General features: G+C 39.8%; 1 protein-coding gene across 7 annotated transcripts in view; it reads left to right on the top strand.

Annotated features, from left to right (window-relative positions):
• The window catches only part of msi2b (musashi RNA-binding protein 2b), a 699,967-nt gene that overhangs the window by 228,624 nt on the left and 446,602 nt on the right, over window positions 1-24,741 (top strand). For all 7 annotated transcript variants that reach the window (XM_062048056.1, XM_062048052.1, XM_062048055.1 and 4 more), the window contains one exon: window positions 10,706-10,798. In XM_062048056.1, coding sequence (XP_061904040.1) covers window positions 10,706-10,798 — 93 coding nt within the window. The remainder of the gene's footprint in view (window positions 1-10,705; window positions 10,799-24,741) is intronic.

Genomic DNA, 24,741 nt, shown 5'->3' with positions numbered 1-24,741 from the left:
TACATAATTCACCCACGGAATTTATTTATTAGTTATTAGAGAGTTCCGGTCGGAAGTTTTTTCACGGGACACATTTCCGGCGTTGTTGCGCTAGTGAGCCACGGATGAGGAGATGCTGCTCCATCTTTTGACACTTCTTCAACACCCGTCCTTGCACGCTACACCGCTACAACAAAGATGGCGGGGAGAAGACGCTGCCGAAGGTGAGCCACGTAAATAAGACCGCCCACAAAACGGCGCATCCTGAAGTGACGGTCAGAAAGCGACTTGAAGATGGTTTGTAAAACATAATCTATGCAACATTTTGACCAAGGAACCAACATTACATGTTATGTAGACCACAAGGAAGTGTTTTCAATTTAGAAAAAAATCATAATATGACCCCTTTAATGCTCCGTATAATCCGGTGCACCTTTTGTATGAAAAAAGACCTGAATAGACCCGCTCATTGGCAGTGCGGGTCTATGGTCTATGGTCTATGCGCCCTATGGTCCAGAAAATACGTCCCTCTCTGGCTCGCGGGGGTGACTGAAGCCTAACCCAGCTGCAGTCGGGCGGAAGGCGGGGTACACCCTGGACAATTCGCCACCTCATCACAGGGCCAACACAGATAGACAAACAACATTCAAGGCAAGGCAAGGCAACTTTATTTGTATAGCACTTTTCATACACAAGGCAGACTCAAAGTGCTTCACAGCACAACACGTGGTACAACAAAGTGAAATGAAAGAAAATAAAAGCAAAATTAAAATGCAGACAATAAAAAATAAAAACAGTGCGGACGTTAAAAGTTAAAAGATTAAAACATTTAGCTGAAAGCTAAGGTGAACATAAAAGTTTTCAGTCTAGTTTTAAAAGTAGTCAGAGTTGGGGAAAGTCTGACATCTTCAGGAAGTTTATTCCAGCTATTTGTTGCATAGTGACTGAATGATGCTCTCCCTTGATTTGAGTTTACTCTGGGAACCGCTAACAGATTGGTCTCAGAAGATGTTAGTGATCTAGAGGGCTTATATAGTGGGAGCATATCGGTGATATACTTCGGCCCTAGACCATGTAGTGATTTATATGTGAGCAGGACGATTTTGAAATCAATTATCTGATGTACAGGGAGCCAATGTAAGGATTTAAGAATTTGTGGTCTTTGTTAGAACTCTAGCAGCAGTGTTCTGTACAAGCTGTAGCTGCCTGACAGTTTTTTTGGGAAGACCTGCAAGGAGACCATTACAATAGTCCAGCCTACTGGTAATAAATGCATGTACAAGTTTTTCTAAGTCTTGAGCTGACATGAGCCCTCTAAGTCTTGTTACATTTTTGAGGTGATAGTAGGCCAATTTTGTTACTGATTTGATGTGACTGTCAGAATGTAAATCAGAATCTAAAATAACCCCAAGATTTCTGGCTTTATTTGAAGTTTTCAAGGACAGTAATTGAAGGTGTTGGATGACTTTAAACCTTTCTTTTTTAGCACCAAAAACAATTATCTCAGTTTTATCTTCATTTAGTTGTAGGAAATTTTGGCACATCCAGTGTTTGACTTGCTCAATGCACTGGCACAGAAGATCTATGGGGCGATAGTCATTTGGTGATAGCGCTACATAGATTTGGGTGTCATCGGCATAGCAATGATGGTCAATGTTATTATTTTGCATGATTTGTCCTAGTGGGAGCATATAGATGTTAAATAAAGTCGGCCCCAAGATTGAACCTTGGGGGACTCCACACGTTACGTTGGTTTTTTCTGATACAAAGTCACCAATGGAAACAAATGAGTTCCTATCTTATAGACATGACTTGAACCAGCTTAAAACTGTGCCTGAGATCCCCACCCAGTTTTCCAACCTGTCCAAAAGTATTGAGTGGTCGACAGTGTCAAATGCAGCACTGAGGTCCAATAGCATTAATACTGAAGTTTTGCCAGAGTCTGTTTAGACGGATGTCATTTATACTGTAACTTTAAGAAGGGCCGTCTCTGTGCTATGAAGAGGTCGAAATCCTGACTGGAAGTTGTTGTGGCAGCCAGTAGAAGCCAAGAAGTGATTTACTTGATGGAGGACAACTTTCTCAATTATTTTACTTATGAATGGTAGATTTGAAATTGGTCTGTAGTTGTTGGTAACAGAGGCATATAGGCTCCGCTTTTTAGAAGAGATTTAATGACTGCAGTTTTGAAAGCCTTCGGGAAATTGCCCGATTGAATAGAATGATTAACTATTTGCAATACGTCTGTTGATAGGCAGTCAAAAACATTCTTAAAGAAGTTGGTAAGTAAAACATCAAGGCAGCAGGTGGATGACTTTAGAGCTGTCACCGTTTCCACTAGAGTTTTAGAGTCTATGGCAGTAAAGGCCTACTGAAACCCACTACTACCGACCACGCAGTCTGATAGTTTATATATCAATGATGAAATCTTAACATTGCAACACATGCCAATACGGCCGGGTTAACTTATAAAGTGCAATTTAAAATTTCCCGCCACACTTTCGGTTGAAAACGTCTAGATATGATGACGTATGCGTGTGACGTAAACGATTGATCCGGAAGGATTGGTACCCGATTGAATACAATACAAAAAAGCTCTGTTTTCATTTCAAAATTCCACAGTATTCTGGACGTCTGTGTTGGTGAATCTTTTGCAATTTGTTTACTGAACAATGGAGACTGCAAAGAAGAAAGTTGTACGTGGGATCGGTGTATTAGCGGTGGACTACAGCAACACAGCCAGGAGGACAGAGATGGATAGCAGACGCGCTAGCCACCGAACTCACCTTAACTTCCTCCGTCTCGCCGACCGCATCTGTGATCGGGTGAAGTCCTTCGTCGCACCGTCGATCGCTGGAACGCAGGTGAGCACGGGTGTTGATGAGCAGATATGGGCTGGCTGGCGTAGGTGGATAGCTAATGTTTTTAGCATAGCTCTGTGAGGTCCGGTTGCTAAGTTAGCTTCAATGGCGTCGTTAGCAACAGCATTGTTAACCTTCGCCAGGCTGGAAAGCATTAACCATGTATTTACATGTCCTGGTTTAATAATATTGTTGATCTTCTGTCTATCCTTCCAGTCGGGGATTTATTTATTTTGTTTCTATATGCAATAAAGCCAGATGCTATCACGTTAGCTCAGTAGCTAAAGAGCTTCGCCGATGTATTGTCGTGGAGATAAAAGTCACTGTGAATGTCCATTTCGCGTTCTCGACTCTCATTTTCAAGAGGATATAGTATCCGAGGTGGTTTAAAATACAAATCCGTGATCCACAATAGAAAAAGGAGAGAGTGTGGAATCCAATGAGCCAGCTTGTACCTAAGTTACGGTCAGAGCGAAAAAATATATGTCTTGCACTGCATTCTAGTCCTTCACTCTAACGTTTCCTCATCCACAAATCTTTCATCCTCGCTCAAATTAATGGGGTAATCGTCGCTTTCTCGGTCCGAATCGCTCTAGCTGCATTGAAAACAATAGGAAAATGTGAGGAGCCTTTCAACTGACTATGTCACGTTACTTCCGGTAGGGGCAAGGCTTTTTTTTTATCAGATACCAAAAGTTGCGATCTTTATCGTCGTTGTTCTCTACTAAATCCTTTCAGCAAAAATATGGCAATATCGCGAAATGATCAAGTATGACACATAGAATGGATCTGCTATCCCTGTTTAAATTTAAAAAAAAAATCATTTCAGTAGGCCTTTAAAGCTTGCCATCATTGCTGTGTTACTTTTGCCTAAATGGGGTGGTGATCCAACTTTTTTGCTTGAGATATTGATGGCGCGTCTGATGCCTTCAATTTTATCAGTATAAAAGAATGCAAACTCATTGCATTTCTGCGTGGAATGGAGTTCGGCAGGTATTTGTGTTGGGGGGTTGGTCAGTCTGTCAACGGTTGCGAATAGGGGTTTGGCCTTATTAGTGTTGCTGTTTATGATAATGGAGAATAATGTTTCTCTAGCACTTTTTAAGACTAAATTGTAGGCCTGGAGGCTCTCTTTATAGATGTCATGGTGGATATGAACACACTCACATTCACACAAAAGCTGTCACCCAGAAAGTATATTTAAAGCCAACGAAGCTAAACATCGATTTGTAATTTATTTACATTATTTTACAGTTAAATTGTTAGTTAACTTTTCTGAGAAACAGCTTTTCCCAAACTGGTATAAACAATGTCAACTATAGAGGACACTGCTTTTCAGAAAGTAAAAGTTGAAAGACACTAAAGTGAACATGTATGTTTACATTGTCACTTAAAAGACGTCAACTTTAAGTTTTTATTTTATTTTTTATATTTGCTTGAAAGAGACGTTCCTGCACAATTATTTGCATACACATGTATAGAGTAAAAAATAAGATTAGAACATTTAAGCATTATGTTTGTGTTCAATTACAGTAAGTGTGTTTATCTTATACATTCCTTACACTTCATTTAACACACTATGGCATCTTTTTTTGGGACATAAACCACAATAATTTCGTATTGTAGGATTAATACTTTGATAATACCGTACCGTGAGATTTTGATACTGTTACATGTCTAATTAAAATGCATAAAACAATTTAATTAGGTGTGTGCTTGTCTCATGTAAGGATTGTGAATGATAGACAAAATTATCTCCCAAAAAGTGCAGGCAATAGTCCACACAAAGCAGTACAGTTCAATTTTCCTCACAATCAGTCTTGAATTGTCCCTGTAGGTAAATCGTGTAACACAACAATTTGCCAGTGAATTGAACAAAAACAATTAACAGTTACAGTTATGGATGCACCAGTCATTTGGCAAATTCCCATGAAAAAATACTTTATCTGCCAATGTCAATAAATGCCTTTCCATGGCGATCACAAAAACGATCCCCTCTAGCTGATACATTATTCATGTTTAGTCCCCCAGTTGACAAAGACGGCTAGCAGTTAATCGTGTATTTCCATACACAGTGCAGGGCCGCTTCCCTAAGTCAATAGCCACCTCCATTGCAGCAAATAAACTACATTTCTTACAAGTGGGCGAGGTTCAACAAGAAAAAGCAGACAAGAAGGTATGCAGATCGCGAAACTAGCCACTAAGCTAGTTTGAAAAACACAAGACATAAGTGCTTCGTAAACTTTTAACAAAAGTTTGGATGGAACCGTGTTACAGCAAAAAGTAAAGTATTTTGATATGAATCGAGAGACACATAGGGTGGTCGCGGGGGTGATTATTATAGATGATTAGTAGATGGTAGTTTTTGCTTTTGTTCAGAAGCAGTCTGAAGTATACTACCACAACTTGCACCACAAGAAAGCTGGGCGGTTCTGGTCAAATATTGTTGGTACCCTTTTTCAATAGTAATGCAATAAAGTGCACCCAGTAGAAACTTTACATTTGATGTTGAACCCCCCCCCAACTAAATTTGGATATAAGGTTGATAATAGACTGCTATAACTGTTCACCAGACCACCTGCAAAACATACCAAGGCTGCTCAGTGATTCACTACAAGACACCTAGGATGTGATTGCTTCAGCCCCCAGATCATCAGGGACAAGTGTTGAATATTCAACATGAACACTTGACTTCGACTTGGCATACCTAATACTTAAAGGAGACTGCATCTTATCACGTACAATGATCACACACAGAGGAAAGCTAATCATTTGGCTCTTTTGTTAGTTCCACTGGTCTGACTAGTCATGAATAGACCATATAGTTATATGTGCTTTCATCTATATGCACACATCTGTCAAACTGATTATTTCCTCCAATCATTCTTTTGCAAAAGGTAGATATTTATTATATCTTATATTAACAACGTTTAGTCTACAAAAATCTACAATTTAAATTTATACCATAGTCTGACAGCAGGTATAGATAAGAATACACCATAGTCTCCTCCCATATTATTGTGTTCCGTTCACTGGATACACAACATTCCTTCTGTTTTGACGCTTGTGTTGCACTAAAGCAGCAAGTGTTGGAGCCTTTCACACTTATAGGCCACATGCACTCAAGAAAGTGGAAACACACTGTGACAGACCACACACTTTCACACATGCACACACACAAATACACATTAAAGACTCTTTACAGCCTCTTTGGGAGGTGTAAAAATAGCTTAATGTTTGAAAAACTGGGTTAAAGAAAATCTGTGTTGAAGACCAGTCCATTCATAATTCTAGTTAAAATATTACAGAAGTAATCAAATGATGTTTGATTTTATTTTTACTATAAAGTACAGGTTAATTCTCCTCAGTCAAGTTTGCCAAATGCAACTGTTATGGCCCTGATAAAGCAGGTGATATTGACATCAAACATTTGAATAGTAAGACTTATGTTTACAACCAATTCATCTTAAAAAATAAAAAAATCCATTAAGCTTAACAATACTGAGCCATGAGCCATAATGTCCTCCGTCACCATGGGACCAAAAAAAATAAAATAATTGTGTTATATCGAGAGTCAGCAATGCCATCAGCTTCTCGGGAGAGAGACAAGGCTGAAAACTTGACAGGTTGAAACGAGTTTGATAGAACAAGATGGAAATATGACCAGGGACTGGGCTCGCCGTGAGGGAAACAGCTGATGTAGAGGGGTGAGCAGAGATGAACATTGGCATGTTTATTTATCTATTTCTTTATTTTACCTTGATTTGCAAAGATAAAAGTGAGTGATGTTGATAAATACTCGCATAGCCAGCTTATCAGCAGCTGTCTGGCCTGGGGTTGCCGGCGGTGGCATCCAAGGCTGATAACCCCCAAGGCCTGAGGGATGATGTTGGCAAGGAGTAGGGGAGGGGAGGGTAATGCAGATGCTGGGTCTATTCTTGTGTACAACCCACAACCAGCCAGTTGATCATTTGACATGTTGATACATCACAAAGGAGGATAAAGAAGTTGGTAGCCATTAGCTTCGGTATGAGGAAGCTTAACCTTCGGGAACTAGTGATTAAGATTGCTAATGTTAAGTCAGACCTAAGGTCGTTTTCTCATGGTCATTTTCTCTGAAGCCAGTAGTATGCAATCACACCTTTTTGAGCAATCAATAGCGTCACACTCTGCTAGTCTTTACACATATTTACTTGATTTAATTAGAAACATACAAGGGTTCATTTAAAACAGCTCAAGATCCAATCACGAATCTTGGTTCCTACCTGATAACATGGCCTGTATGGCCATGATATAACATATACTACTCAACTAATCAACTACTCAACAGACGACAAACATGAATTTGAACCTGCATACTTTCAACAACATCTGGATGAACGCTGATGTTATATACTCAACCATGGTGTTTTAGTTATGTGAGAAGCACGGAAGAAAGATGAAGACAACATGTCACAAGAGGACTTGTACGTGGGAGCCTGTGTTCCTATCTGCAGGTTGTGCGCCTATGAGATGTAAGTGCACCTGGAAAGCCCTTGACAGCTGGTGACTTCAGCATGAGCTGAATCTTGCTTCTTTTCCTCTCTGTTAACCCTCTTTCATGCATTGAAAGTGTTTCGGTCAGCGTTTTGATCAAGCTAGTTTCCTTTGACCGTTGAGCTCTCTTGCTGTGTTATTTCAGATAATAGTAAGCAGGTTTGGTCCTTTTTTTTTAGTTTGTTGGATTACCATTGCATTGCCCAATTCATCAATCAGGAACTGTGCAGACTTAAATAAGTCATTGAAATAGGAAAACAGGTACAAGAAGAACATTATGCCAAACTCTTATTTATGTGAGCATTTCACTTACTGTTAATTTTTGCCACCTTTGTACTTTGCTACAAAATATTTCATGAATTCAATAGTGTTTCTCAATTTCTTTGTCGAAGTGCTGGTACCTGCAACTTTCTTGGGCCCCATAGTGATTTATTTTGCAGTTGTAGTCAATAAAAACACACATAGACTCAGTCACCTACACTTAGGATGTTTGTAAATAATATACAGGTAGGCCTGGGCCAATAACACATTTTGCTGGGCGAAAAGGAGACCTACAAATTATTGCCAATAAACATTATTATTGTCAACATTATTTTCAGACCATAATAACCACTAATGTAATGGCAATACATAATAATGATGCAAGTATACCCTTTTAAATGCAATAAACGTGTATTTCTCATATATTTTATCATTGTAATTGGAATGTAAACTTTTAAAGCTCAAAGTTAAATAAAACAAACAAATAAAAAAATATATACTCTCTCTGTTAGCAAAATTTTGCGCTTGAATAAAAATAGCAACAAATTAGGTTCTGTCTCTGGTAAGGAGGGGTTGGGGGCCCCTTAAATATACACAACCAAAACAATACATGAAATGGCTGAATAAAGTGTCGACAAACAACATTGCAGTTTAATATTGATAATGTAGGCAGAGGTAGAGTTGTACATTACTTAACTGACAATGAAGTTAGGACCTTCGTAAACAAACGTGCAGAGTAACAATATAAACACGACAATATTAGCAGATGTATTAACAGGTCATATGCAAAAAAAAAATTGCTTGACTGATTCCGAGCGAGGAACACCAACATGACATGACAACATGACAAACATCTGTCAAATGTTTGCAGCGTCTTTTGAAATGCTAGCTTTTCAGAGTATTAAAATGCAGCATATCTTGGGCGACGTTAAGTTGTGAATCACACTTACTGTGAGCGCACACCATTTTGCGCTGTTTCTTTTGTACTGACCTTGGGAATACTGAGTCGGGTAGTTGTGTTTAAAGTGGGCATGCGAGTTTGTCATGTTTGCACTTTTTGTTGGCACCACTCTTGAGCATATTCAGCAAACTGGCTCCTCTGTGTTGATGGTCTCACTTTGTTCCAAAGGTTTAAAACCAAAATATTACCAATACGTGGCGGTGGTATTTCGTTTTGCAATCATTTTGTTCACCATGTACGGGACTGTGTTCGTCACGGGCTAATTTGTTGCACTGTGTGATGCTAGTAACTCCGCCTCTCTGCACCAAGACAAATACACTTAATCAATGACAAGAAGATTCACGTGCTTCTTTTCATTCCGCTATGGTACAAACGCTCGCAGCTGATGAAACCGATGGAAACACGCATGTGCATGGCGGTTATCAACGTTGGAAAAGTTATCAAGTTCATTTTCCTTTATTGTTTGGTAATTGACTTATCGAATATTCACCCAGGCCTATATGCTCGCAAATTGACTATTTTGTTACTATTGTTTGGCCGTACAAAAACTAAGACAGTATAAGAATACCATGGCAAGATTTTAGACAAACACAGAATCATAAAAACTATGGTATACGAAAACCGAGGTACCATTGTATTTTGATATATGACTTGGTTTAGTTGAATGTTTGTTCTGGATAAACATACACAACCGTTCAAAAGTTTGGGGTCACCCAAACAATTTTGTGGAATAGCCTTCATTTCTAAGAACAAGAATAGACTGTCGAGTTTCAGATGAAAGTTCTCTTTTTCTGGCCATTTTGAGCGTTTAATTGACCCCACAAATGTGATGCTCCAGAAACTCAATCTGCTCAAAGGAAGGTCAGTTTTGTAGCTTCTGTAACGAGCTAAACTGTTTTCAGATGTGTGAACATGATTGCACAAGGGTTTTCTAATCATCAATTAGCCTTCTGAGCCAATGAGCAAACACATTGTACCATTAGAACACTGGAGTGATAGTTGCTGGAAATGGGCCTCTATACACCTATGTAGATATTGCACCAAAAACCAGACATTTGCAGCTAGAATAGTCATTTACCACATTAGCAATGTATAGAGTGTATTTCTTTAAAGTTAAGACTAGTTTAAAGTCATCTTCATTGAAAAGTACAGTGCAAAAATAAGGACATTTCAATGTGACCCCAAACTTTTGAACGGTAGTGTATCTTTTAACTAAAATGTCATTTGAGCTACCATTAATGAAACCTGATTGCTTTGTTTAACATCTCTTCTGACGTCATTCTTAAATTTCGTGTTTATTTTAATTGAAATATATTTGATAACCCCATGATATCTATTTATTTGTCTATATGTATCAAGCTGGTTGTTGACTAGCACTTGCTCCAAAATGAAGAGCTTATTCTACCAAATAATAGTTTTTTGTATATCCCCATTACCAACCATATTTACAATAAACCCAAGGGCTATGTGTTATATTTCCTGGTTATTAATTCGAGCACTGCTGCCACCTTGCTAGAGGTTTGTGTATCATTCAAGCATTCAAAAAGAAAATCCCCCTGGCTCTCACCGCATCAACCCCCCCATTGTTCCCATTAAGTAGGATACAGTGTGTCCATGCCCAGATGTTTTTAGTTATTATTGAATGTGTAAAATGATCTAAATTTAGCATGAACTCATCAGCAGTGATGTTTTTGCCCTTTTTGATGCTGTGGGTAATAATCCTTTATATTGTTGCTGTTAAGAATTAAATGAGGCTTTTATGCACCCTGATTCCACATTGCAGCACTCATTAGTTGTTTTGTTGCAAGCAAATGATTTCTGCCTGAAGTTTGACAAAACTTTGTGAGGATGAGCAAGATGTCTTCTGGGAGAAAAACAACAAAAATCACAGAACTGTGTTTATTCTGTTTTCTCCTGTCAAAATGTTCAGCCTTGTGACCTTGCTTGTTACGAATACAGAATCCCAAATAGCAGTTTGAAACTCTTATTTTGTGTTTGCATTCAAGCCATTCATGCCTCTTCATCAGATGTGTCCTCATTAAAGGTGTAGTGGGATGCATTCAACGTTTTATCACGCTAATCTCAATTTTTTTTCCCCTCCTTTCAGATGGTCACAAGAACAAAGAAAATATTTGTTGGTGGCCTTTCAGCCAATACAGTAGTGGAAGATGTGAAGCAGTATTTTGAACAGTTTGGGAAGGTAAGGCTGCTTTTGTTTTAATAATCACTAAAGATTGTCGCACGATAACCTCAATGTCTGCACTTCGTCTTGCATTGAGGTTGTTGTCACATAATGACCTTAAAAGCTTGAGAAAGTGGTTAACATACATCCGTTCATTTTTTATACTGCTTGTCCTCATAAGGTTTTGTGGGTAAGCTGGATGCTATCCCAACTAACTTTAGGCAAAAGGCGGGCTACACCCAAAACTGGTCGCCAGCCAATTGCAGGGCACAAATAGACAACAACAATTTGCACTCACATTTATATTTACACCTATCAACAAATTAGAGTGTCCCATTAATCTGATGTGCATTTGTTTTTGGAATTTGGGAGGAAAGCCATTGTACCCGGAGAAACCCCACACATGTATGGGGAGAACATGCAAACCCCACAGAGAGAGATGCCTTAACTAGGTGCATTTTTAGTTATTTAGGGGCCCAAGGCAAACCTAGTTGACGGGGTCCTCCACATAACAAAAACAACATGGTACATTACTATGTTGTTAGAAACTACCATGCAAGCTGCAGATTAAAGTGAGATAAGCGGCACCCAACTCTTTTACTGTAACTGATAGGAACACAAATCATCATTTAATATAGTGTAATCCATTTTTCAAAGATTATTATTTAGTTGGCACAGTTGGACCGGATGTGATGCTTAGCGCTATTATTGTGTATGTCGGAAGTGTGTGTCTGGTGGGGAAAAGTAGAGACATTTTTCAAAGATCATTATTTTGTTAGCGCAGGTGGACCTGATGTGACGCTTAGCGCTGTTATTGTGAAGGCCGGAAGTGTGTGACTGATGGTTGCTGTGTTTGAATGAGAGATTGTTATTCATGTGATATTTTGGGGACCCTTAAAATTGTTTTCAAGCAACTGCCTGTTTGCCTAATGGTAATTCCACCCCTGACCCTAACAGAGATTCAAACCGGTACTGTACAGCCAAGATGCTTACCACTCGGCCGTTGATTGGCCCGTTTATCAGGACAAAAATTACTGAAATAGTATAGTGGGTAGTGGGTAGAGTGGCCGTGCCAGAAACCTGAGGGTTGCAGGTTCGCTCCCCACCTCTTGACATCCAAATCGCTGCCTTTGTGTCCTTGGGCAGGACACTTCACCCTCGCCCCCGGTGCCTCTCACACTGGTGAATGAATGATGAATGAATGGTAGGTGGTGGTCGGAGGGGCCGTAGGCGCAAACTGGCAGCCTCACTTCCGTCAGTCTACCCCAGGGCAGCTGTGGCTACAAATGTAGCTTACCACCACCAGGTGTGAGTGAATGATGGGTTCCACTTCTCTGTGAGCGCTTTGAGTATCTAAAAATAGAAAAGTGCGATATAAAATCTAATCCATTATTATTATTATTAAATAAGGTACAACGGTACCTCAGTTTGTTAGTAATTCTTTCCAAAAGGTCAGACGAAGAGCGACTCATACATAAACCAAACACATTTTGCCATAAAAAGTAACTTTCGTGTCACACAAAACAATGCTCTGCATGTATTTTTCACATCGACCACAGGGTTTCCCCCAACTTGAAATGTACATGTGACGGTGGGGGCGTGTTCAATGAAAAGTCATCAGTAATTTGCATAATTGTTGATGATGCATATACTGTATATATATATATATATATATATATATATATATATATATATATATATATATATATATATATATATATATATATATATATATACACACAGTGTTGGCGCTAAGAATTTTCAAAAAGGGGTCCCTGGGACCCCATCAAGTCATAAAAATGGGGTCCCACAGTAAATTTTTGGGGGTGCCACTTTTTTGTAAGCGTTTTGAAAACAAATTATAAATGTATGCATTATTCTGTTATATCTCACATTTTATATTGTGTTTTGGAAAAAGGTTGTCAAAAAATACAAAAGAAAAAAAACTTTTATGCATATGTAAATTTATTCAGTTCTAAACATTGATTCACTTTCTTCTTTCCTTCATGGATCTAAACTTTTCCGCTGCCGGTATTGTTTTCTATATTTTTATTTAATAAGTTGTTGGTGTATTTATTTATTATATTTACACTTTTATACTGGATTCTTAATCCATTTATACTGGATTAAGAATCCAGTATAAAAGTGTAAAACGTTTTTTGCTTCGGTCATGATGTGATGATAATGGTGTGCCAGGGCATACATGCATATGACAATTATAAATGATTATTCTCACCTGTATGTAGATCATCAGTCGGGGGGCGGCGTGGCGAAGTTGGTAGAGTGGCCGTGCCAGCAATCGGAGGATTGCTGCTTACTGGGGTTCAATCCCCACCTTCTACCATCCTAGTCACGTCCGTTGTGTCCTTGGGCAAGACACCTTACCCTTGCTCCTGATGGCTGCTGGTTAGCGCCTTGCATGGCAGCTCCCGCCATCATTGTGTGAATGTGTGTGTGAATGGGTGAATGTGGAAATACTGTCAAAGCGCTTTGAGTACCTTGAAGGTAGAAAAGCGCTATACAAGTATAACCCATTTATCATTTATTTATAGTTTAAAAACCGCCACAACTACACTTTCATTGCAAATAATGCCAACAAACTTCGAATTTTACAAGTTAGTTGCAATGCCATATAATACAGTAGCACTCAATGCCTCTAGCATTTCATCTGTGATTTCGTGATGGCCATAAGCTGCCATAAGAACTGTCTTTACTTGCCTCCTCTGCTCTTTTCAGAGCGCCAAAAAAGCTGCTCGACTGCTTCCCAGCCAATTCGGCCAACTAGTGAACCAATTGTTGTGAGAGTAACATATATGTGTGTGCTCCTTTAAGAATGGCGGTATGTTCGGTGAGTGATGTGTGTAAGTGAGTGGGCAAGTTAGGAGAGGTAGCGCTAGCATGTGCAGGAGTTTAATTAGCATGGTGGATATCCGGTTGGCTTTGTGGAAAACATAAATAAAGAGTTATAACGAATCAACGGCCTCGTCATTCCGAGCCAAGAGCGGATCTGTAGGGACCCACTGCTGGGTAAAGTGAAGGGTGTTACAATATATCGGCCTTGGAGGGAACATCTGCCACGCGCTCCTCGACCACTGTCTGGGAGCCGACAAGCAGGAAAGGTGTAACAAGATGTTTCTTGGTGCCTGGTGAGGCTGGATCTTTGAAAATGAGTTCACCCAGTCGTAAAGGTGTTCTTTTTCTTAGCCCGTTTACATGGTGTGCAAAACATCTTTCCATCTTCATAACTGAGCCATTTGCTGAAAAATGGCTCGTGAAGCCACTTTTCATTGAAGCTTCGCTTTTGGGTTTATTGCTCGCCATGACAAAAACAATAATACCGGAAATGCATTATTTGTGATTGATAAAACTTTCGGCGAATCAAAATTTAAGAAATTGTATCTGAAAGTTCATTATTTTGAAGTCGACCAATAAAAAGGCAATAAACGGGGACCGAAATTTGACTCTGCAAATATAACCAAAAAAAAAAACACAGCCGGAAAACAATAATCGATGAAAAAAACAAGCAAACCAGAGTTTTGACCCAGAGAAGGCAGGGTCGGTAAAAACAAAAAAAAATCCGGGACGCGCGTATTAACATATTTTTGTTATATCGTTTTGCTCTATTTTCATAATTGTTATTATTGTACAATATAACACAGGCTGTATACCAGAGGCAGCTGCTGCTCTTTCAAGTAGGGGAAGCTGTTTTTCAGGTACTCTGTAAACATGAGTACCGTACGTCTCCAATGCCAGATAAAAAAATATATAATCATGCTAGTTTTTACAAAGAAAACTTCACTTAAAAAATGGTGAATATCTATAAGACTCAGATTGGTCAGATCTGGCCTCCCAAGTCCGCTTGGAGCCTGCTCCGCTCACAATTCACTTGAGTCTGTGAACATCTTCAGTCACTAATTCATTCCATTCAATTCTTTGGGTACACACAACAGACTAGTTATTAATGCACAATGTTTTACAGAAACTGTGGGTTTACAGTATTCTTGTCGAAAAAAGGGGCGTAGGGAAACCAAATGCACTGTTTTGTGACTTGCTGTGTGCTCTTAATTAAAAGCCCACTCAATTCATAAAAACACTTGTGTGGAGATTTTAGTTGCTGTGTGGTGCAGCACTTTATGCACACTATTCTCAGGACCAATAGCCCGAGCTGAGTGAGGCATATTTGCACGCCCTTTATTACAAGGACATGCCACACACACACATTACACTCACACACACACACACAAACAGGCTTTGATACAGTGGCAGCATTTCACAGATAATTTCCTCACACTGAGTGGAGATCCATTTCCCTCATGTCATATTCCACTTCAGTCAAGGTCACCTTCCACTGATACAGTCTCTGTAACATCAGCACTTGACCTTGAGTTTAAACAGTTTCAGCGAGGATGGATTTTTCATGGGCATATAATGCAGCGTGTCCTGAAGGAGACAAAAGAGCTGTTATGAAATAATGGAAACAGTTATTTTTGGTTCAGACCCAGTATGCAACCAACTCCCCTCCCCTCCAAAGCCAAGTGTTGTTTTCTCGGCTGGAAGAGAGCAAGGTGAATGACTTTGTTTGGCTCCTTTTTTGTTGAGGATACTTGGAAGGCCCTCGCGTGGCCTGGATGGTTTATTTGCACAATAGAACTCGGCAAGCAAATATGCAGCACGACTTTGCAATCAATCATTCTGAGAAAGGGCTCAAAATGATTTTCTTGATTGAATGACATAATTGACTTGATTATACAAAGTTTTTTCCCCTCCTTGAGGAATCCTCAAATGCTTAGGAGGAAACAAACAAATCAGACTGATTGAGCTAGATGTTGTGCATGTTTTCTTGGTGTGCTTTTATAGCCTACTTGCATATGCCTCGATATGTCTGCTTTGCGTGAGCGTTCCGGCGATTAGGTGTATTTTTACGGTTGCGTGATTACATGTGGGTCTGTGCGGGCAGGTCTGTGAGAGCTCCGCAAAAGACAAAACATCAGACATATCGATATACGCGATATATCGCAGGTTTGTCTCTGTGCGTTATAGAAAATGACTATATCGTGATATTCGAGTATACGTTCTCACACAGTTGCTTTTAGCTGCTGGCATTACACGACAGGCTCTCCTCGCTCTTTCCTGTGTCTCCTCACAGACAGACAAGCGCACCTTCTTACACACGTCACGTACTGTCACGACATACGTCACATAAATATACGCACTCGCGCAGCAAAGGGGTAGCAGCATGGGTAACGTTAGCTGTGATGCTAGCGCAGCCGTGCGAGTGGTAATACGAGAGAGAGAAGGTGCAAATCTGGTAACAAATGAAGGAATAATTAATTCCCCCCAAAAACAGCAAGGGGTCCATCGTCTGGCGGTGGTTTGGCTTCAAGTGGGAATATGTCGAACAGACAACCGTAATTTGTCAAGTGTGGGGCAAAAGTGTTGCTATAAAAAGTAGCATTATGCATTATGCATTATGCATTATGTAGCATCATTTGAAAAGTCACCTGCTAGAGAATGAAGAGTGCTTACTCCGCATGTCAACATCTCTGTTTGGTGCCACACGCCCACACCATCAAAATGCAGAGGCAAACATTTCCAGATCAACACCGTATGAAAAAAATAGTGATTTTTTTTAGTTGTGATTTCCTTCTCTGCATGAAAGTTTTAAAGTAGCATATATTAATGTAGTATGAAGAAGAATGTTTCATCATCATACTGCTGTGATTATATGCATCAAGTGTTCATTCAAGGCTAAGGCAAAATATCGAGATATATATCGTGTATTGCGATATGGCCTTAAAATATCGCGATATTAAAAAGAAAGGCCATATTTGGATGCAATATCTGCAAAGATGTAGAGCGAAAAACACATCTCAAGATTTAACTTACCTGTCTATCAGTGATATCTACTATACAGCATGTGAGGATTTCTCAGAAAGAAAACAAAGTAATGTATTTTCTTCTATATAGAATATTAGTGCAGTGTGTCAATCATTATGTCTCCCGAGCCATAGAGGAAAGACTGCTTGTCTCATTGGCCAAAACAACAGCAACCACTATCAACTATTGTTGAATCTCAGTAAAACTAAAATAATGCTATTTGGTAACAGCAGAAGAGAAATTCAAACACAAATACACATAGACGGAATAGAAATTGAAAGAGTAAATGAAACCACATTTTTAGGTATGATGATTGATGATAAATTGAACTGGAAATCTCATGTAAAAAATATACAACATAAAATAGCAAGAAACACGTCAATAATGAATAAAGCAAAACATGTTTTAGACAAAAAATTACTTCATATTCTCTACTGCTCGCTAGTGTTACCATATCTGAGTTATTGTGTAGAAATATGGGGAAATAACTACAAAAGTACACTTCATTCATTAACGGTGTTACAGAAAAGATCAGTTAGAATAATACATAATGTTGGATATAGAGAACATACAAACCCTTTATTTATTGAATCGAAAATACTGAAATTACACGACATAGTGAATTTGCAAACAGCTAAAATTATACACAAAGCAAACTATAACCTGCTACCCAAGAATATACAACAATTATTCTCAAAAAAGAGGAGAAATATGATCTTCGAGAAAAATGTAATTTAAAACATTTGTATGCACGTACAACACTTAAGACCTTCAGTATATCAGTATGTGGAATTAAATTATGGAATAAATTAAGCATAGCAATCAAACAATGTACTAATATGATCCACTTCAAGAAACTCTTCAAACTTAAAGTGTTTACAAAGTACAAAGAAGAAAAACCATGATAACCATTAGGGCTGCGAATCTTTGGGTGTCCCACGATTCGATTCAATATTGATTCTTGGGTCACGATTCGGTTATAAATCAGTTTTTTCGATTCAACGCGATTCTCGATTCAAAAACGATATTCTTCCGATGCAAAACAATTCTCTATTCATTCAATACATAGGATTTCAGCAGGATCTACCCCAGTCTGCTGACATGCAAGCAGAGTAGTAGATTTTTGTAAAAAGCTTTTTTATAATTGTAAAGGACAATGTTTTATCAACTGATTGCAATAATGTAAATTTGTTTTAACTATTAAATGAACCAAAAATATGACTCATTTTATCTTTGTGAAAATATTGGACACAGTGTTGTCAAGCTTATGAGATGCGATGCAAGTGTAAGCCACTGTGACACTATGGTTCTTTTTTTTTTTTTTTTTTTTTTATAAATGTCTAATGATAATGTCAATGAGGGATTTTTAATCACTGCTATGTTGAAATTGTTACTAATATTGATACTGTTGTTGATAATATTCATTTTTGTTTCACTACTTTTGGATTGTTCTGTGTCGGGTTTGTGTCTCCTCTCAATTGCTCTGTGTATTGCTGTTCTGAGTGTTGCTGGGTCGGGTTTGGTTTTGGAATTGGATTGCATTGTTATGGTATTGCTTTGTATTATTTTGTTGGATTAAATAATTTTAAAAAAATAAAATAAAAAATCGATTTTTGAAAAATGAGAATCGATACTGAATCGTACAACGTGAGAATCGCGATTTGAATTTGAATCGATTTTTTCCCACACCCCTAATAAACATTCTGAATTTATTTCATCCATTCATTCATTCTCAAAATAATCTTACTCATCTCATCATATGAAATATAACTTACTTCACCAATTATTATTTATTTATTTATTTTTATTGTGATTACTTATGCAGTACATTGTGAATAAATTGAGAACAGGAAGTGAACAAAAGTTTTAGAAACTGTTATGTAAAATAAAAGGGGTAGGATTAAATAAACTCTGCTTCTTCCTACTCTTTTTCGAACATGTTGAAAAGAGAAACTGGAAATTGTGATGTATCATGTTGTATGTTTGCATGTTCGAAATAAACTCAAACTCAACTCAACCCCTGCACTATCTAATGAGATGCAGTCACGACAGGTGTGTCTGAAAATCTGCCTTTACAAAGACAATAATAATGAATTTTGATACAGCATGTTTATCATTGTGGTTGTAGCAGTGTAATACTAAATTACAGACTAAAAGGTGGTTCTGATGTTTTGTATCCTTTAGGACAGTGGTTCTTAACCTTGTTTGAGATACCGAAACCCACCAGTTTCATATGCGCATTCACCAAACCGTTCTTTAGTGAAAAATAAAATGTTTTTTTTTTCTTCAAATTCAAGACAAAGTTATGTTTTTTTTACTGGTGCACAAAATGAACCGTGCATGAACATCACCTTGTTCAATGAACAAAACCAACACAGTGCATGTACTCACAAAAAATTACACACCTTCAAGTAGGGGCGGCATGGCGTAGTGGGTAGAGCGCCCGTGTCAGAAACCTGAGGGTTGCAGGTTCGCTCTCCGCCTCTTACCATGCCGTTGTGTCCTTGGGCAGGACACTTCACCCTTGCCCCCGGTGCCACTCACACCGGTGAATGAATGTTGAATGAATGATAGGTGGTGGTCGGAGGGGCCGTAGGCGCAAATTGGCAGCCACGCTTCCGTCAGTCTTCCCCAGGGCAGCTGTGGCTACGAAAGTAGCTTACCACCACCAGGTGTGAATGAATGATGGGTTTTTAACATGTAAAGCGACTTTGAGTACTTAGAAAAGCGCTATATAAATCCCAGGTATTATTATTATTATTATTATTAAGTCAGTGTGACTTACACAAACTCCTTCTCTGTTACCTGCCACCGCTGTTTTTTTTCCCCCCACTGAGAAAGCCAGCCCGGTGTGTCTGACACCTGGACATGTAAGACAACAGCTGGAGAGAGTCAATCCAGCCAAGTCAGCAGGCCCTGACCGAGTCAACCCCTGGGTCCTGAAGACTTGCGCTGCTCAGCTAACTGGGATCCTGCACTTCATCTTCAACCTGAGTCTGAAGCTAGAACGGATACCAGTGCTATGGAAAACATCCTGCATAGTGGCGGTGCCCAAGAAGCCCATCCCATCGGGCTTAAACGACGTCAGACCTGTTGCCCTGACGTCCTAGGTCATGAAGGTCCTCGAGAGACTTGTGCTGGATCAGCTGAGATCCCTGGTGGCTCCTTCCCTGGATCCTGTACAGTTTGCATATCAGCCCCATGTAGGAGTGGATGATGCTGTTATCTACCTGCTGCATCGTGCTCACTCTCACCTGGATGGTGGGAAGGGCACTGTGAGGATCATGCTCTTTGATTTCTCCAGTGCCTTTAACACCATTCAGCCAATTCGGAAGAGTGACAAGTTGCTCAGAATGGGTGTGAGTTCATCCATTGTCTCCTGGATCACTGATTACTTGTCTGACAGGCCCCAGTTTGTGCGACTGGGGAGCTCCCTGTCGGATACTGTGGTCAGTGGTGTAGGTGCTCCACAGGGGACCGTCCTGTCTCCTTTCCTGTTCACCCTGTACACCTCAGACTTCCAGTACAGTTCCAGGTCCTGCCACCTGCAGAAATGCTCTGACGACTCTGCTGTGGTCAGGTGTATCAGAGAGGGACAGGAATTGGAGTACAGGACACTGATCGCTGACTTTGTGGAGTGGTCTCAGGCGAACCATCTGGTCCTTAATGTGGACAAGACCAAGGAGCTGGTCATCGACTTCAGAAAAAGAATGACCCTGGTGGAGCCCATCAAGATCCAGGGCCGGGAGGTGGCAGTAGTGGGGCAGTATAAGTACCTGGGAGTCCATTTATACAGCAGACTGAACTGGAAGGACAACTGCAAAGCTGTTTACAAGAAGGGCATGAGCAGACTCTTTTTCCTGAGGAAGCTTAGGTCCTTTAATGTGTGCAGCACGCTGTTGGAGATATGTTATCAGTCTGTTGTGGCCAGTGCCCTGTACTTTGCAGTGGTTTGTTGGGGGAGCAGCACCAGCAAAAGGGACTCAAACCGGATTGATAAACTGATCCGGAAAGCCGGCCAAACTATTGGCACGCAGTTGGAGGCGTTTGTGTCAGTGAGGGACAGGAGGACACTGGACAAACTGCTGGCCATCATGGACAATCCTGCCCACCCACTCCACCTGACAACCTTAATTGTCAGATGGAGCAGAGCTCATACTCCAACAGGCTCCTTCAGCTTCCTTCCCGCACTGTGCGATTCAATAATTCCTTCATTCCGCACTCCATCCAACTGTATAATCACTCGCCATACAGCAATAGATGATATCTGCCTATTACCTGACACCTTCTATGTTAGCTACTTCTTTTTGTTTTTAATGTCTATTTTCTATTTTCTGCTGGATCTACTCTCTATTTTATGCTGCTGCTGTCACACATACTGTAATATTGTACATGGTAATTGTTGTATATTGTATAGATGTTATAGACATAATATAATATATCTATATATATAATATACTGTACACACATTATGTATATATTCGTATATATGTTATATTTTATATCGCTATATTTAGTCTTTTTATACCTGCATTGTCCTTTCCATCCTTACACTTTCCATCATTGTAACTGAGCTTCTGTGTTGAACAATTTCCCTTGTGGATCATTAAAGTTTGTCTAAGTCTAAGACTTCTGCTGTTGCCTTTGAGACCAGTTCAGATATGCGTGGCTTCACCTTGGCAAGTGCCACTCTCATGTCATTTTCAGAACAACATTTTTTCCTTTTCTTCGTTTTCCACCCAGACATACAATATTAGTACACAGCTCATAAAAAAAACAAAATGTTTTGTTATTGTCATTGTAAGTGGGCCAAAACACTTACAGTATATTAGAAAGTAATCTCATGGAAATGACTGCTGTCATTTGATTATAATAATAAAACATCCATCCATCCATCCATCCATCCATTTTCTACGGCTTGTACCTTTCGGGGTCGCGGGAGGGGGGTGCTGGAGCCTATCTCAGGTTGTTATTTAGTCAGGTTTGAGACAGGTGTGCTGATGGTGTGGCCACAGTGCATGTGCACGTCTGACGTTGCTCACATGTGCTCCACTGAATGCTCAAGGAGTTTTTGCGTTTGCTCACGCATATGGAAAATTAGAGGGAACATAGTTTGGGACATCTATGATACGCCGATAGGGAGAAGTTTTTATTTACACGATGACCTCCGCGGCGGAGGCTCTGCCGAACCCCTGAGACAGACTCACCAAACCCCTAGGGTTCGATCGAACCCAGGTTAAAAACCACTGCTTTCGGAGGAGAGAAAAATACCATTATGGGTTGAATACTGCCAGTGATGCTCAAGTCCTCATTTCTTTTCACAACCAAAACTTCCTCCTGCGGTGAGAAATTTAATTTAATTAATATTTTACAGTTTGATACCCAGGTGTGTTTTATTTGTCCTTGTTTTCTCAGTGTCTTGCTTTTTTGACAATGTCAGCATTCCTTTCGGTTAAATGTTCATTTATGTAAACATTTGTCCCTTTCAGTTTATGCATTTGCTTTACGAGTGCAATTTTGTCTTTTCTGCTCACAAACCTCATATCACCACTGTTTTTTTGTTCGTTCTTTTGGGCAACGGGTGACATGCCTCAATGCACTATTATTCCTTTAGTTTGTAGGAATGTTGTTACCTTCTGCTACGTTGAGCCTCCATCTTGTTCACTGACGTTGCCGTTGTCTATTGCTGCTGCACGGCTTCACCACATCGTTGATGCGAGAAAACTGCTCCAGATCGTTCACCCGTTGCTCCAGAGCTGAGATTCCCTGATCCTTCTCCTCATTCTGAAGCCTCAGCCATTTAACCTTATCCAGGAGATCAAGGAGCTGTTTTTGCTGCATTAGGGGTTTTTAAATTTCCTCAACTTCCTTTGATGGTGGGTTCTTCTTGGAGGGCATGCTGGCACTGACCAGTCAAGTCGTGGGTAGCTTGCTAATGACTTAGCTCCGCGAGCTTGCTAGTGGCTTAGCTCTGTCCCTAGAGAGAACTAGCCGATTGGGGATTGAAGAAGTGCCAACAATATGAAGGGGTCATATGCCAAAAAAGCAATCAAGAGTTTTTCCCTTATCCGAAATCAAGGTCAATAATCCAGAAAAATATTGTCGTTTTACAAAAAAGAAGTAGCGTGACAGGAAGTGGGGGACAGCGACAACAGTGATCCATATTACCCATCACTACCTATACCTCAGTGTTAGTAGGTCTTCAACAGATCTTAGCTGTTGGGAAGAAACATTAAGAGCTATCACTCAAGACATTCCAAAGTCATTGCTCTACTGATAATGGTTCAAGGAGAGTTTGAAATTATCTTTGGCACGCAACTTTATTTCGTTGGTAATCTGTTCCAAAAGGTCCATTGAAGACTCGATTGTCAAATCAAAACAGCTTCTCCCATAAGAAATACAACCCAATCAAAGTGACAACCAATCGGATGTCACCTTCGTACTTTGCTTTGTTTTCTGTCTTATTTTCAAAAGTGTTTCTCACTGTCTTTATTAAAGTGCTGGATTTAATAGTGGCTTATTTTGGAGTTGTACTCAATATTGTATTTATTTTTTAAAAGCACAGACAGTGTGTCGCCAACGCGTGGGATTAGTTTGTTGTATGGCCGTACACAAAAAACGGGGTAAAATTTTGACCAAAAATATGTTAAAAAATTAGTCATGAAAACCAAGGCTTATGAAAACCAAAGTATCCCTGTATATATTTCTTACGCGCCACATTTGTTTGTCTTCACAGAGTATCAGGCCTTTGGGTGTGACGTAGCAAAAGATCTGTGTGTGCGTTTGTCTGTGGCAACATAAACCAATTAGCAGAATGTGGTCTGCAGCAATGTCGGGGTTGGAAATCTGTGGAGGGAAAACAGCTTGTGTGGCCACAACTGGGCCATAGGTTTTGTCGGTGACCTTATCACCTCAACTCACCTCTCTTCGCTGCCACCCTAGTCCCTCTCCTGCTATCTCCACTCTGTCTGGAGGTTGGGGGTTGCTTGACAGTTCTCCTCCAACATCAGTCTCAGTGCATCAGTCTCTCCCACCGTAAGTATGCAGCGCCTGTCTGCGCCTTCCACAACTTCACAGCCTTTGCTGTTTCTTTGTTGCCTTCATTACACACTGAAGGTGTGTGCTTGAAACGATCACAACGGTCATTCGAGCGAAAGTGTGCTTGTCTTTGAATGATTCTCATGCCTCTCCGACGGATTCCATTACTGGGCTAATGGTGACCAAATCCTCCCACCCATTTTGCCTCTCAGAACAGTACACTTCGAGCCAGCTGGGAAAATCTTATCAATGTTTCTGCTTCTGCAATTGCCATAAAGTGAAATTAATCAGCACTGTATTTGCTGTGCTGTTACGTGCTTCTGGTGCTTTTTCCGAGAGAGTAGAATGCAACCATTTACAGTTTTACAATTGTTATCACACTGGTATATTGTTTGCTGATATGTATACTTAAACAAATGTATACATGATTTTTTAGTTATTTCCAGCCATTGTGGCAGCTATGGGTAAGTGACATGAAACCATGAATGTCGGCTTTAGAGGTCTAACATCCATCAATATACATTGCGGTGAAGGGGAAATCCTGTTTCTTTACATTATGTTTTTGACTTGATTGATTGAGAAGTTTATTGACATCTTAAATACTTGAATCCATGTAATGCTTTAAAAAGGGAAATGGATGGCACAAAAAGCCGAAAAGCTTGTTTCCATTGTGGTCCACTTGCGAAGGAACTGATTTTTAACAAAACCAGATGACATGATTATGACATGACACCTTCTTATTTCCCAAAGAATAAAACACCTGTTAACATTCCTTCTTACACACCCACAAAAATGTTCCACTGAGGCAAGCACTTGATTAAAGTTGGAAGTCTGTGTGAAGACACCTTGTAAATTTGGATGTGACGTACCAGCTGAGCCCTGCTCTGGCATCAAGATAGCTCTCCACGCCGCTAAAGGCATAATTAGCTGTGTGACTAATGCTTCCTCATTGGTTTATTTTGATCAGCTTGGAGTGCATCACACTGGCCTCGTTTAGCCCAGCAGAAACCACTCCAGTTCACAGAGTCAGTACCCCTCCACTTCAG

This window comes from Entelurus aequoreus, linkage group LG05, assembly GCF_033978785.1.
Source record: "Entelurus aequoreus isolate RoL-2023_Sb linkage group LG05, RoL_Eaeq_v1.1, whole genome shotgun sequence".
NCBI classification, from domain to species: Eukaryota; Metazoa; Chordata; class Actinopteri; order Syngnathiformes; family Syngnathidae; genus Entelurus; species Entelurus aequoreus.
The sequence above is the reverse complement of the archived record's forward strand: the minus strand, read 5'-3'. Positions and strand labels throughout refer to the sequence as shown.